This window comes from Bison bison, unplaced genomic scaffold, assembly GCF_000754665.1.
Source record: "Bison bison bison isolate TAMUID 2011002044 unplaced genomic scaffold, Bison_UMD1.0 scf7180017864274, whole genome shotgun sequence".
Taxonomy (NCBI): Eukaryota; Metazoa; Chordata; class Mammalia; order Artiodactyla; family Bovidae; genus Bison; species Bison bison.
The window spans coordinates 2,211,323-2,227,251 of NW_011494846.1; the positions used below are offsets into that span (position 1 = coordinate 2,211,323).

The 15,929-nt window shown below is 48.7% G+C and overlaps 1 protein-coding gene across 1 annotated transcript in view; it reads left to right on the forward strand.

Annotated features, from left to right (window-relative positions):
• The window catches only part of JARID2 (jumonji, AT rich interactive domain 2), a 231,696-nt gene that overhangs the window by 105,797 nt on the left and 109,970 nt on the right, over positions 1-15,929 (forward strand). The window contains exon 2 of the mRNA XM_010848827.1: positions 915-1,050. Coding sequence (XP_010847129.1) covers positions 915-1,050 — 136 coding nt within the window. The remainder of the gene's footprint in view (positions 1-914; positions 1,051-15,929) is intronic.

Genomic DNA, 15,929 nt, shown 5'->3' on the forward strand with positions numbered 1-15,929 from the left:
CTTGCTAGTCCCCAAAAAGATTTACCTCAGTGGGCGCACCGTGTCAGCCATCTCCAGCCACTCCGTCTTGACTGGGCCCCGGTCCTGCCCTCTCCCGCTAGTCTGCAGTCTGTCTTTGCTCTTGGAATTGCTGGAATGGTCCCTGGGTGGGCTGCTGGTTCTTGGTTCCCCCGTCCTCCCAGTCCGCCCCCCGTCTTGGTCACTGCTCTCTCAAGCGCTTACACTGGATCTGATACAACAGACTGGGGCAGCACTCTTAAATGAGACCTTCGAGACCTGTTACTGTCTGTATTCTTCTTTGAAAAACCACCCCCTGCCACCCCATTTGCTATTCCACCAAGATCCATTGCCCTTTTTCTGCAGTGGTCTCTTTTCCCTCTCACTTTTTTGTGTGTGTGTGTGTGTGTGTTTTATTCCCTTAAAAGGCCAGTGCAGATCCAGTTTCATTTCTTCTGACTGAATGGTAAATTCCCTGAAAGCAGCACCCACTCCCAACAGCAGCATTTCCCAAAGAGTGGGGCGCGTGTTTGTGAGGTGCCTGCGCTCTGGAATCGCTCACTTTAAAGAGCTCCAGTACAGTGATGCGTTACCCTCCCTCTTGTGGCTGCTGTAACGCGTTTTTCTAAACTTTGCCAAGATTATAAAACTTCAGTATTACCAGTTAATGACAGGGTTTGGGCACGGGGCGTGTGAAGGGAGATGCTCCTCCAGTCCCGTTACAGCCTGAGGGGTGGCCCTCCAGGATGGACCAGCGCCCTCTCTCTACTGGATGTAGTTCTCACCTCCGGAACCAGGTCTCAGTCACGTAATACTTGCTTGGGATTTTTTTTTTTTGAAGTTTATGCTGAGTCTTGAACATTTGCTTGCTTTCTTTGAAGTAACACTCCTCTCCCCGTTCTTCCTTCTTTCCCCAGGATGACAGTGATGGGATTCCGTGGTCAGAAGAAAGGGTGGTACGTAAAGTCCTTTATTTGTCTCTGAAGGAGTTCAAGAACGCCCAGAAGAGACAGCACGGGGAAGGCATTCCTGGGAGCCTGAAGGCCGTGAACGGTGAGTTGCCGGTTCTGCTGGGTTGGATGCCGTTCTGGGCCCGGTCTTGTTTCTGAAATGGATGTGCTTGCTCGCGGCGGCTTGTGCTTCTCAGGCTGGGCCCCTAACGGCAGTTACCCTGGTTGGGTTTATGGATTCATTTTTCTGCTCCTTTATATGCTGCATAACATAATTGGCAAGGTGCCTTCGTTAGTCTGTGCCCTGTAGACAAGACCAGGGCTGCGATCTGGTTTCTGCTGTTTGCTGGGCTGTGTGTAGAGCTGGATATACAGGTTTTTCTGGGAGCATCTGTCTTTCTATCCAAGCAGGAGAGCAGAAGCAGGCTTGGATGATCTTGCTGAAATGTGGCTGCCGTTTACAGAGGAAGCAGCGTGAATCTGTGTGCTTGCTGCCCGTCGCGCTGTTTCTCTGGCTCGGAGCCTCCCAAGGCCCGGGCCGGTGGCCTGCGTGGCGGCAGGCAGACAACACAGGCAGAGTTGGGTGCATCCGATGTTCCTCCTCCTGGGTGGTTATCAAGTGGATCCCTGACGCCTGGAGGGAAACTTGCCCCTGTCTGAGTCTGATGTCTCTTTTTGACAGGGTTAGTGCGACTCAGATGGCATCAGCCAGTGAAGACCATTTCGGAACAAGCATTTGGTTACTGTTTATATTTTACCTCGAGGGTTGTGGCTGTGGTAGCAGCATTCCACAGCCTCTCTTGTTAATTTCTTAAACATGAGTGAATTGATCATGTTCTGCTTGTATTTGTTTGAAGTAAGGAGATGAGGAAGAGGAGAACCTATTATTCTTTTTGCGTCTTCGCTGTAATGGTGGAGTAGTAAAATCATGGCACATGGAACCTGGCAGCTTGCCAGGCTGCTAAGTGACAGGTTGACTTTAGGCCGTGGAGTTTTTTCCATCCTGCTTAGCTGTGAGGTGAGTTGTCTGGGAGCGTCTCGTTGGAACCAGTGCTTCCCAGACAAGACCTGTTGGCACTCTCTTTCCGTAAGGCGATGGCAGGGTTTCCTGAGGTGGCCTTCCTGAATGCCACCCACTTGTATTCTGTCACCGCTCCTGGTATTGTGTGACTGAAGGCCAAGCCAGGGTGATGGGAAAGGCCCTTTTTGAATCCTGCGTGTGTCGTAATCAAAACAATGTGAGCACTCTGTTGCCACAGTGTACTGCTCAGACCCCTGTTTTGTCCTGGGTCTCCTCCAGTGGAGGAAGCCCACTCATTGCTTGACTTCCTGGAATAGAGTAAATCCCCACATCATTTTAAAGAGCGCTTGTGGTCAGTCTTGCTGTCATTGTTTGACACTGAACACATACTGTTCTGTTCTAAGTTTTGAGGAGAGGGAGATTGGGGTAGCATTTTATTGGATCTGGGGTCATGTAGAGCGATGGCTCCTGTGGTGTTGGATTTCACTGCTGGGACAGGGCGTGCACTCTCACCCTGCTATTCAGGAGTGGTGATGCTTTGGTGCTTTTGGAATTTTTTAATAAATAAAAATCAAACTAACTGGGAAAAAATCAGCTTTTAGTACAGAAAGGTGTCTGGGATGGACTAGTGGTGAAATTAGGGTAAAAGAACAAAAACTGCAATAAGGCATTCAGGAAGAGACTAACCCTGCCAGCTAGTTGGCCAGTCGTAGCTCTTGTTTTCATCGGCGTAGTCAGGGCTTGACGACAGTGAGGAAGGAATTTTAAGAAAAGCTGGCCTATGCGTCTCTATTGGGAACATTGAAAATACTTTAATTCTGTTGCCTTTCACTCTGATAAAGACTGACTTATCTGTTTTCTTTCTTTTTCTTTTAAACGCTCAGACACCGAGGCTTCTGTCTCTCTGCTGTGAAGTTGCTGTGAGCGGCCCTTTTCTGGTTCGTGTTGCTGTGTGTGCAGGCCGTGTTCCAGGGCCACCTTTTTGCTGTTCCTCTTACTCTGTTTCGATAGCAGTTCTAAGTAAACACATTGCCCTGTTTTAGAACCTGTGTATGTTTCAAGAAGCCTTTTCTTTAAAGGCAGTTAGCATGTTAAACAAATGTGCTTTCTTATTTAGGGGCTGTTGGAGAGCATCAGCATCCCAGGTGGCGCTAGTTGTAAAGAACCTGCCTGCCAACGCAGGGGATATAAAAGACGCCGGTTCGATCCCTGGGTCGGGAAGATAACCTGGAGAAGGACACAGCAACCCACTCCACTATTCTTGCCTGGGAAATCCCATGGACAGAGGAGCCATAGGGTTGCAAAGAGTTGGACAGGACTGAAGTGACTTTGCATGCATGTGTGTACATAACAGAAAGCATGGAAACTAGACTTGTTACCATGGGAATCAGTCCTTCTGTGTAGGTCCCAGAGTCTCAGGGTGCTCTTCCTAAGGGGTGTGATTCAGAGAAAGCCGAAGTAGCAGGCAGCCTCCAAGACTCTCTGGGAGTAATAAGGATTGTAAGCAGTGTTATCTCTGAACGTGTATACACGTGTGCTTCTGTGTCGCTCAGTAGTGTCCGAGTCTTTGCGACCCAAAGACTGTTACCTGTACCTGCCAGGCTCCTCTGTCCATGGGTCTCCAGGCAGGAGCACTGGGGTGGGCTGCCATGCCCTTGAGTGGGTGCTGTGTAATCAGCATTCGTGTGCAGTGCAGTGACCTTGTCTGGAGCTGGGCCTCACTGCGCCTCGCAGCAAGCGCTCTCTGGGATTCCTCATTGTGGGCGGGTGAAGTTGGGGGTCATGGTTGGGGGGAAGAGTGGTCTCAGTAGTCATGCTTTTTCATTTTTCTTTTAACTACTTTTTATTGTCTCCCATCTTCTCAAGATTCCCTTTCAAAAGCTGAAATAACTGCATTAGTTTAGTGTTAGCTGTGACAGAAGGTTATCTGGTGGTAGAGTTTGAAGCAATCTAGTCCAGAACCCTCGCTGGGAAGTGTGATGGGAAACAGGATGGGACAGAGGGGACGGCAGGTACCTGCACCCCGTTTCAGGGGGATGGTGGGGGGAGCTTCTGGTCCCCTGTGCTCCCTTTCTCGTGCTTCATGGCATGGGGGTCATGGGTAGTGGGGTCCACTTCTGAGACCCGTGGCATTTGTAAGGGCAAGAAGACGTTCTTGTTGGGGCTGTTTGAGAATTTTCTGTGGTCATGACTCACTGATGGCGCACGGTTCCTTATAATGCAGTAGCAGAATTGCAATTACAGCTCAAGCCACGTAACTTTGAACCCAGTACTGATTTTTGAACCCAGAATGGAAGAAAATGACACCTTATCCTTGCAACACTGGTATGAGAAAGATGGTGTTTTGTTTTACCCCTGTATTTAAACAAAGATGTTTCAGAATTACTGGTCTTGCCAGAGTTTCCTGGGAAAATACAATTTTAAAACGATTAGAGTTCACAGAATGGGCTTGACATAATTTTTATCTAATTGGGAAACGAATTGACATCACTTCGTGAAATCACGGGCATGCTAGGATGATAAACAAGCAGCCCCCTGCCTGGCCTCTCGTGTGAGGAACGTGGGGGCACTGTTGTCTGCTTAGAGGGTACACACGGCGGCTTGTCTGGGTGACTGAGCTCAGCTGTCCCACTTCGGCAGGTCTAGTAGAACAGTAAGCTGAGCAGACGTAAGACAGTAGTTCAGTTCAGTCGCTCAGTTGTGTCTGACTGTCTGCAACCCCATGGACTGCAGCACGCCAGGCTTCTCTGTTCATCACCAACTCCCGAAGTTTACTCAAACTCATGTCCATCGAGTCAATGAATGATGCCATCCAACCATCTCATCCTCTGTCGTCCCCTTCTCCTCTCACCCTCAGTCTTTCCCAGCATCAGGGTCTTTTCCAATGAGTCAGTTCTTCGCATCAGGTGGCCAAATTATTGGAGCTTTAGCATCAATCCTTCCAATGAATATTCAGGGCTGATTTCCTTTAGGATTGACTGGTTTGATCTCCTTGCCATCCAGGGGATTCTCAAGAGTCTTCTCCGACACCACAGTTCAGAAGCATCACTTCTATCTAAGATTTTATGTCATAAAATCTGTGTTTGCCATCAGTTTTGCTTTTGTAGTCTATAAAGTGACAAGGGATGAATTTTTTTTTTGGTCTTCCTGGAGGTGGTGCATGTGAGTCTGGGACAGCCCGGTGGGTTGTCTGTGTAGGAATTGCACCCGAGGTGACAGCTTGTTGGCTGTAGCCAGGCTGCTGGGGAGGCAGCGCTCAGATTTCTGCTGGATGCGAGCCCTCTGTCTCCTCTGTGCTGGAGATGGTGCCACTTTTCCTGGCAGTCATAAATTGACAAAAGCTTCAGAGAGCCTAGCAGAGGCCTCGGCCTCGGCCTCAGCCACTCTTTGAGGGCCCTTGGCCCTCTGGGGCTGAAATTAGGGACATTTAAATAACAACATGCTACACACGTAATGAGTACACATAATTACACAATCAGGGAGGGGAGCTATTACTTGTCTTTGAATTTCATGTACTTTCTATAAATTTCATCTGAAATCCAGCAAACCCTCTGGCCAGCTAAAGCATCTTGACTAGATTTAAGGGAAACTGGGTCTTTTTTCTTAGAAGCCGACAGTAGTTGTGATAGCCGGAACTTGTATTGCATTCTTGCTCTTTGCCAGTTGTTTATTGTTTTAGCACTTTACCTGTATTTTGCTCATTTAATCTTCAGAACTCACCATTTTATAGAAGTAGAGGGAACTACGTTAGGGTGATCAGCAGTTTGCTTCCCCAACTAGCTTGAGACAGAGCCAGGATTTAAACCCTGGCTTTCTGCATTGAGCTCCCCTGCTTATAATCACCACTGAAATAAATAGAAGTCATTTTGAGACCTCCTGTAAAGATAGGATTCCAAAAATATGAAATCGTAGGAGTACTTTTTTTCAAATAGCAGTTTCTTTCAAAGGAGATACTGTGAAGTCTTTCATGAGCAAGGCGAAGTCAGAAGAGGGGGCAGTTCAAGTATTTATTCACATGAGGGTGGTTCTGGGCTTTATTAGCACTCGTTATTGAATTGATAGTGGAAATTAAATAAAAAAACTGCATTCCTCCTGACTAGTCACCCTCCTACACGCAGATACATTCATTATTACTTTGTGTAATAATCTTCACCTAGGGATACAGATTTGTAACATTAATATCGTTGTTGAACCAGCCAACTGGCAGAGGGCTGCCAGGCATGTCGAGCATGTGGGGAGACGGGGCGTTGGCCTTGCTCGCGACAGCCGCCCATTTGTAGCCAAGGGCCAAAGGTAGAGGGGCGGATAGGGACCCGTCTATAGCCGCACCGCCCTTACGTCTTTTTTAAAAGAGTAGAGTTTTCATTAGACTCTCTTAAAAATCTGAGTTTACTGATGTCCATGGAATGAAACATGGGCACAGCTCCTGCAAATTCAGTTTACAGGATGAGATGAGAAAATGACTTGAGTTAAAATCAAAGCCAGGGCACCTTGTCCGATGAATGAAAGTTTCTTGTTGGGCACATTTGAAATGAACGCCGTGGTTGCACGTCTACCTTCCCCTGTCCTGAAGCTCTCCGATCTTGCACTTCTCAAGATAGTCCCTGTTTCAACAGGAAAAACAATTTTTCCCTCCCTGGTGGTGGTGGTTTTTGTTGTTCAGTCACTAAATCATGTCTGGCTCTTTGAGACCCCATGGACTGCAGCACGCTGGGCTTCCCTGTCCTTCACTGTCTCCTGGAGTTTGCCCATTCATGTTCAGGTTGATGTCCATCGAGTTGATGATTCCATCCATCTCATCCTCAGTCTTCCCCCTTCTCCTCCTGCCCTCAGTATTTCCCAGCACCAGGGTCTTTTCAAATGAGTCATTTCTTCGCATCAGGTGGCCAAAGGGTTGGAGCCTTAGCTTCAGCATCAGTGCTTCCAATGAATATTCAGGGTTGATTTCCTTTATGATTGACTGGTTTGATCTCCTTTTTGTCAAGGGATTCTCAAGAGTCTTCTCCAGCACCACAGTTTGAAAGCATCAATTCTTCAGCACTCAGCTTTCTTTATGGTCCAACTCACATCCGTACATGACTACTGGAAAAACCACAGTTGGACTACACAGATCCTTCTGCTTTTCCAGATGAACATCTGTGGGCAGCAGTGCTCTTGGGCAGTGAGTTAAACTTTCTCTTAACAGTCCAGTGTCTGAGACTTTTCTCACCTGGGTCCCCTGACGGCCCTCCTTGGAAACGAGAGCTGCTTGCGGTGAGGGCAGATAAATGTCTTGAAAACAGCCTACATTTATTCTTTGTTTAAAAACAAAGCTGCATCTGTCTTGGAAAATGGGACAGTTGAGAAGGCGTGATTTCTTTCTCGTAGGTGTTCTGTCGTCAGTTTGTTCGTGACCCTGAGTAATGCAGATGGGATATTTCTGGATAGCGCTCCCATCTGATCAACACTTGATAGGGTTCTTAGTATGTAGGAGGTATTGTAAGTAATAAAGTGGAACTGAAGTTGCTTATTTTGGAGGAGTCAGAATAGCTTATTTTATCTCATCTAAGATGTCATTGAGTGATGCATAATTATTTTATGAAAGAAAGGAAAAAATGCTTCTAGTTATAAGTGTAAGCCATCATAATTGTGAGGTGCTTTCTAACAGAAAAATGTCTGAGACTTGGTATCAGTGAAGCACAGCAAAATACAACAAAATGCTTTAAAAAATCAGAGGTGCATGTGACCAATTTGGTGTCAGGCTAGCAGGGAGGCAGGTGATGTAAAAGACCCAGTGTTGAGCTTCCGGGAAAAGCTTCCGTAAAGAAGTTGCATTCTGACAAACCTTGAAACCGAGGGCTGCAAGGGCTGCGGGGCGGGACAGGGTGGAGAGGACCGGCCAGGAAGAGTGATGTCAGTTCAGCAGGGCACGTGGCAGGTTGTAGTGGCTGGCCTGCTTGCCCTGCTCTGGCCCCAAGGCAGTGGCGAGCCTGCCTGGCTGCAGTTAGGGACGGTGAGAGCTGGAAGGGACTTCTGGAGGTATAGAGGTCAGCCGCCTCATTTTACAGAGGAGGAATTTTGAACCTTGCTGATGAGCTTAACTGGAAGGAATGAATGATGCCGAAGACTGATCGGAACCAGAAATCCATTTTAAATGATGGCGAGACACCAGGCTTCCCAGTCGGCAGGGGCGTGTGCAAGGATTTCACGGAGAGGGAAGGAGGGCAGTGCCTGTGGAGGCCGCTGCGTCCGCTCCTGTTTCCCAGCACTAGTGCATGAGGTCTGCCGCCTCTGGCAGTTCTGCAAGGTCCGTGCTCGCTCTCATTACCTCCCAGGCCTCTTGGCTTGGACCCGCTGGTAGGAGGAGGAGCACAGCTCACAGGTGTCACCTCAGGGGGGCACAAGCATGTGATGTCTGAGTTTGAGAGAGTCCCGCCGTGCTTTCCTGCCTGTCCCTGTCCTTAGAGCAGACACCTTTGAGATGTGTTGAAGGCCAGAGGATGGGAACCTGCTGTTCCCATCTGGGATGTTCTTTAAGGCTCTTCCTCCCACTAAGAATCTGTCTGGTCAGCGCCTCCATCTGCGCACCAGAGTCCCCTTTTCTCATCGCCCCAAGGACAGCACTCTGGACAGTATTCCTCATTTCTTTGTCCTTTATTTACTTCTTTACTAGATCATTCCCATCCATAGACAGAGCATGTTGCATTAATAGTGTCTCCCATTAAAAATAAGCCCTCAGATAATCTTATCTCCTTCGTTCTGTTCATTTGTGTTCTTTCATTACTTTATAGAATTCCTCCAAAGAAAGTGTTCCAAGTCTTTTTCCCTCTGTTACTTATATTCACGTTAATATTCTCTCCCTGCCCGTTCTCTTTTGAACCCTTAGAGTCGGGTCACTTACCAAGGCTGATGCCCAAATCCAGTTACCAGTGAGTGTGACGTAGCCGCCCACTTGGCCGTGTTTGACATGACGCGTCTCGCCTGAACCCTAGTTGCCTGTTCACCTCCCAGACTTTGTTTCGTGGGTGGGTCTCGTGCGCTTGGGGTGCACCAAGCCAGCTCTGTATCCGTTCACTCTTACGTGCTCCTGCCTTGCTAGTCAGTGAATGCACATTCCATTCTTCTGGTTGCTTTGATCAAAAGCTTGGAGTTCCCTGGTACTTCTCTCTCTCTCCTTTCCTCCAGATTTCACAACCCCGTTCATCCTAAGCTCACAGTATCTTCTGCAATTGACTTTGTGCCACTGCTACTGGTACACACCTCTGGTTTGGGCTGAGACGCCTAAAGCTGTCTTTATGAAGCTCTTCTGCCTTTTCCTCTCTCTAGGCAGCAGCCAGTTCTTTGTAAGCAGGAATCGGCATGTGCCATGTCCCGCGTTGTGCCCCCATCTCTCAGCGTGGAAGGCAGACATCCTTACCCTGGACGCCGGATGTGGTCCTCCAGCATCTCTCTGGTCCTGCGTGCCTGTCTCTCCCTCACCCCCGTCTCACCTAGTCTAACCTTCCTGCTGCGTTTAGCAGTGTACTCTTGCCCCGGAATTGTGTGCTTGCTGATGCTTCTATTTAGAATACCTGTGTGACTGTAAGTACTTTGAGGGTCAGGGTCTTGGTACTGGAGATTCTTCAAGCGCCATACAAAAATTGTGCCTTTGCCTGTTGCCCTTTAGCTCCCGGCCTTGTAATGTTTTTTCTGCGTCGACTCTCTCCCTGCCTGGCATTGCATTGTTTGTTTATTACAAGCTCTCTCCCTGTAGTAGGTGGTGAGTTCCAGAAGGGAAAATCTTCATCCGTGTTGATGGCTGCTGTGTGCACAACTCCTGGGTGCTCTGTAGAGCGAGTGCTCACCTACACACTGGCTGTGTCCCCGCCCCCTGCCCGTCACCCCTCAGTCCCATTGTGGACATGCTTCTCTCTGTTCAGGGTTCTCCAGACTTCATTTTTGAAATGGCATGGACCTTGACCTCTAAGCCCCTCGCCCCGGATCACAAGCCGTGTCGTTTCTTGTTACCACAACGCAGAGTTATTCATAATTGTCATGTGTTTATAAGTCTCATCATCATAATTCTTGGAATTGGGTCACCCCTTTACCCTTTCTTTCTGAACCACAGTTGTTGAATGCTTGCCTAGGTACAAGATACATTGATTGGTAATTTTAATTTAAAATTGGGCTTTCTTAGGAAATAAGTTACTGCTTTTAATTCTCATAACAGTGTTTTACTATTATAACTTTGCGGGTTTGTTTAGTGGGCCTCATATATGGAAAGCAACATGTGTAAAGCTAGGTAGCTGAGAAGTGGTTAAGTCAGGATCTGAACCCAGGACTCCTGAATCCAGATCTTGCCCCCACCTTAAAAAAAAAAAAAAAATTTGAGGCGGTCTTTACACTGTGAAATTGCCTCTCTTAGTGTGCAGCTCAGTGAGTTGCCAAATGTACATACACCCATGTGTTTAGTGCTCCACTGTTGATCCAGGACTTTTCCAATCCCCCCAGAGGATGGCCCTTCCAGTTCATTTACTTCTTTAAAGAGTGTTCGCAGTTGGTGGTTTGTCAGCCTGGCTGTCTCTGTATTTAGAAGCTTTTATGACTTTATATGAGTTTGCGACCTTTGCCCAGAATGTGCCAGCTGCTGGACAGTGTCTGTGGAGACTTGAAGGTGCCTCAAAGCCAGAGGCACACGTGTGTCCATTGAGCAGCTCCTGGAGGTTTTGAGCTTGAATAGGGACCCCACGGTCGGACCGGCTCACGGCCGACGCTCACCATCTCACGGTGGCGCTAGTGGAGTCGGATTCCCCACCCTAAACCGGCATCACAGTTTTCGTCTGAGCTGCCGTGCACGCCCAGACCAAGTGGGCTTTGAGAAGCTTGCTTCTCACTGCCTTCTGTGTGGCCTCTCTCGTGGCACCCCCACCGGCCCCCTTTGTGTCACTGTTTTTAGTCTAAGGATACTCAGCCTTGATGTTAATAGTTCAAGATATTCTGGAACTTGCGTTCAAGACCTTGCTTTTCTCCAAAAGCAAGCTAAACGGGCGTCTGTAAGTCATGTTCCTTCTCTGCTAGTACAGTGTGTTTTCAGTGAGATTTCTTGTGAGGACCCCATGACCTGCCTGGTGGCCGTGAGGATGCAGAAACATGCAGCAGCAGCACAGTGGGATGGCCGATTCTGTCTGTTTTCTTGTGGCTGTGGTGTAAGTCTGTGTATTAGTCATCTGGTGCTGCCTGAAGACAGTACCACAGACTGGGTGGCGTAAAAAAGACAGAACTGTAATTCTTAAGGTTCTGGAGGCTGGAAGTCCAAGATTCAGGGTTCCAGGCACTTCAGTTCTTGGTGAGGCCTTGCTTCCTGGCTGAGAGAGAGAGTGCTTTGGTTTCTTCTCTTCCCCATTTTATAAGGACACCACAGCCCAATCAGATTAGGGCCCCACCCATATGACCTTGTTTAACCTTCGTCACCTCTTTACAAGCTCAGTCTTCAGATGTAGTCACATTGGGTGTTCGGGTTTCAGTAGGATTTTAGGGGGGAGTCACATTAGTTTTGTAACAGTCTTGTATTTGGTAGGGATTTGTGATGGGGACAGTTCTTTAATTTTAGATTAAGTTAATTTCCTTGGTAATCTGCTCCGTCTTTCTCTTTGTGAGACTGTAACAATTTCTTGGCAAGTCAGGAAACTCTGAGGGCTGCTTGACCTCAGAAGACACTGCTCCTCTCAGTTGGGTGGAATTCTTGACCATGTTTTTACTGAGTGGTTGCTCCCGTCAGACCACTTGGATTGGTCCAAGTGCTTTACTTCACTGGGGGTTGAAGCATGGCTCACCTGCACCAGGAGCTGCCTTCCGAGGCCGGGGCCCTTACAGAGGGCAGACAAGGTGTTCTGTGGGCTCTGAGGGCTGGGGAGGGGACTGGCAATTGAGACTGCCTAGGAAGGACGCTTCTATCCTCGAGTTTGAAAAAACTCATAGGATAATTTGAAGTTGGGGGATTCCTATTTGTAGGACATTTATCCATCCTATGTGTCTGAATGTTATGCCCTAAATGTAATTTAGGGCAGTGCTTTCCAGGTATATTAAATTCTCAGCAAGTATGGAAAGGAGGGCTCCGTAGGGTCACCAGATAGGGCTGCACTCAGCCAGAGGACATCTGCTCGTGCGAGGGGTTTTCCTGTGTCCATTCCTGTCAGTCGGTGACAGCTCCCACCTCTTACTGCTTGGAGAAGGGCCTCGTGGGTTTTCTAAATCTTACACGTTTCATGATTTGAATCCTGTGATATGTGTGTGTATGCAGTTTATAACTGCTATCAGATCGACCACAGTGGACGCTTGCAGTTTCGCTTTGCTTGTGAATTTCTTAGATCCCATCTTCCCCAGATTTAGAGGACCTTTTAACTTGGTTTTTGAAAATAACCTATTATTACTTGAGCCACATAAAATGTTTAGAGTCCTGTCCAGCATATATTTAAAGCCAGGAGAGTGATAACTGGATATGCTTTGAGGGAAATTACCATACAGGCCACAAATCCCTTAATTTAGAATTTGTTACTTAATCTCACCTGCTGCCAAATCTCATATATCCTTCTGGCTTTCTCCATGGTCTTTAAGGTCCTTCTGCAGAGTCCCAGATTTAGCTTCTCTCGTTCAGGAGGTTTGGGGACAATGAGGGAAACAGGGACTGTTCTGTAACCTTAGTCCCGCCTCTGCAGGCGACACGTCACCAGCGTCAGCTTGGCCTGTCAGCCAGGCTGTCCCTGTCTTGTGCCAAGGAGAACTTTTAGGGCTCCTCGTGCCGGACGCCCTGGGACCTGGGCCCCCCTCTCTGCACCGTCCCCTGACCTGTCACTGGTGCACTTGGCTCAGTCATACCTTGGAGGTAACAAATCAGCTCCGTGTGGACACGGACGGGGCCTCTTCCCAGCTGCCCTGCCCTGCCCTTGTCTTCTGGGTTATTTCTTAACCAGGTCTGCGCCTCCCTTTGGCAGGTAGGTGGGCATCCTGGTCACGCTTGGCACCTGGTCTTGATGACAGGGGACGCCATCTGGGCTTGAGACTCCAGGCCAGCTTGTGGCGGTGTCTGAAGTGGCAGCTTCCTTCCCGTTTTCCAGGGCTCTGCCTTCTGATGCGTGAAGGCAGCCCAAGGTCTCTACATCGGAAACGTTGAACTATTGTTTCTGACTCTGTCCTCCTTTCCCAAAAGATTGGGTGTTTGTGAAGGGCCTCACTTGAATGCACCTTGCTTCCTATCTTCTAGAGGGCTGAGGAGTCCTCTTCAGACATCATCTGGGTGGGTGACATGCCAGTGGGACGTATTCCAGAATATTCCGTCTTGGCATGCAGGCGGGCCTGCTGGTTTCCAGCAGAAGCTGAGCTGCAGATTGCCCAGCCTGTACCCTAGTGGCTTTCCCCGTCTCACTCAGTCCTTGACCTGACTTTAGACAACCCAGGCTGTTTGAAAAGGGCCTTTCCAGTCAACTCGGTTGGAAAGTGCTGCAGTTGTAAAGGGTGAGCTGGAAGCTTCTCAGCTGGCACTTTCTGAATTCCTCAGAGGAAAATATTGGCACACACTCCACTCTCTGCCTGAACCCTCCTTATAAATCGAGAAGCCAAGAGTTAGGAAGCACAGGGCCAGGTCGAAGTGAGTATGTGTTTGGGGGTTGGGGGGGAGGTACCATGTTGTCATCCAAGCCGAGAGAGCTGGCTGGTTCCTGATAACAGTCCCGTATACTTCCTCTTTCTCCCCATGTTTTGATGTTAATTTTCCTGCCACTGAAAATAGAAGTGTCTAGTGAATGCAATTTACAGTGTTTCTTTTTTTTTTTTTCTGGAGAGCCTTTTCTGCCGAAGATGCAAGTAGTGTTTTTTGCTTTGTTTTTTTTTCCTTCTCTTTTATGATTTAAATGAGAAGGAAGGTGGTAGGCTGCTTTATTCAACAAGTGTTGCACCTTTTAAGGAAAGTTTCCTTTTTTCCTTTTTGGCTTTTTTTCCTGTGGTTTCAGGGGACAAGGTGCTGAGATAAGAGGCAGGCGCTCGCCATTGATTTATTAGCCTGTTTGTTACCATCTGTCTGCCTCGCACTTCAGTCTGTTGATGGAAAGCCCGATGCGAACGTGCCATGGGGCTGGAGAGATTTCCATCTTCCCAAGTTGTCTGTCTGACTGCAGAGCCTGTGTAATCACGTCTAGCCAGGCCCCACAGGAGCCTGTGATGTGGCGAGTAACACTCGGGAGAGCGTTGGATTAGTTTCTCTATCCAGCCTTGGACATTCCTACCGCTGCAGACGAAGGTCCTGCAAGGACACTCTCCAGCCCTGTCCACAGGGTCAGCCAGCACACTCTGCTCCCTCCTGGGGTCTCCCCAATGGAAGAATTCCAAGGGAACAGGTTAAGATTGCCATCAAGTGGCTACTCTTGGTAGTGATGGGAGGCTGTACCGGCCACCACCACAGTCTCCTCCGATTTCTTAGCCCTTTTTTGAAGCAGATTCACAGTTAAGAGTGCTTTCCGGCTGAGGAACTGACTGGTTTTCTTGGTGGATGGTGGGCAGGGTGCGCTCAGTGCATCTGTAGATGGTACGCCCCCAGTGAGGATCACACATCAGTGTGCCCCACAACCACGCCGTCCCGGGTAGACGCTGAGGCTGGAGCCGGCCCTGGTCTGAGCTCAGGGCCCTGGAGCTACGAATGCACACGCTCCAGAGACTTCCTGGAGAGAACTGTTGGGCATTCATTCTCCCACCAGTCCTGGGCCAGGAGGCCACAGCCCTCCAGCTTTTCTCGTGGAAATTGGCAGAAGAGGGTCATGCCGTCGTCCATGAGTGGGTGGCTCACAGTCCCGCCAAGGGTGAAGGAACTAGCAAACCTGCTTTGGTCACTCTCTCTTGGCTCCTGCTCGGTTGTTTCCCAGCTCTGTCAAGTGGAGGAATAATTTTTTTTCCTCAGAGGCAATATTCTCAGGAGTAATGGGATGATTTATTTAAAGTCCTTAGTCCCTGGCAGGAAGGAAGCATTCAAAGGGCAGTTGTTATTGAGGTTCTAGATGTACATTACCTAACCACTTCTCATAAAAGCTGTAGCTGGGTCATAAAACAGCATACTTAAGGGACTGTGTTAAAATTGGTTTGCTTTGTTCCCTGGGTGCCAGCATCCTGTAATTAGACCTCTCCCTAGAACTTGGGGAGTAGAAACCCTGACCAAGCTTGAAGGAAGTGACCCGTTTTGCTTTCCCCAGCAGGTCATTCCTCACTGGTGGGAAACCTCGTATGTGTGCGCGCTCAGTTGTGTCCGACTCTTTGTGACCCCATGGACTGTAGCCCGCCAGACTCCTCTGTCCATGGGATTTTCCAGGCAAGAATACTGGACAGGGTTGCCCTTTCCTTCTCTAGGGGATCTTCTCCAACCCAGGGATCGAACCTGCATCTCTTATGTCTCCTGCTTTGGCTGGTGGATTCTTCACCAGTGAGTCACCAGGGAACCCCATTGGGAAGCCTGTGTAGTAGGAATAGTGAGAGTTTATATGGGGGGGAATGCCCCTACCTGGGCACAGAACGCTGGATTCTGTAGTCTCTGAGGAGCCTGAGAGGGCTCTTTCTGAGCTGGCACGTGATAGGTGGAAGAGAATGGATCTGTGCCAGCTGTATTGGGGGGCAGAGACCTAAGGCAGGCAGAGGGAAGATGACTGGAGTGTCCAGGATGGAGGCTAAACTTAGGGCAGAGTCAAGGGAGAAAACTCTTAGGGCTCTGTATTTTCAGCAGCCTTTTAGAAGGGATAGAGGTTATGTTACACTGCAGTCTGTCAAATTAGCCCCAAATGCCTGGATTCCAGCCATTGAAAGCAATATTGGATGCGGCAGAAAGTTGATTGGTTGTAATATGCACTGTCATGGCCCTGTCATTCTGGTCCTACCAGTAACTGGGTATCGCTGTGAGCAGTCATCCTTTCTCTGGTTTCCTCCTTCAGTAAAAGAAAACCCTTGCCACCCCTTGTCTGTCTCGGTTC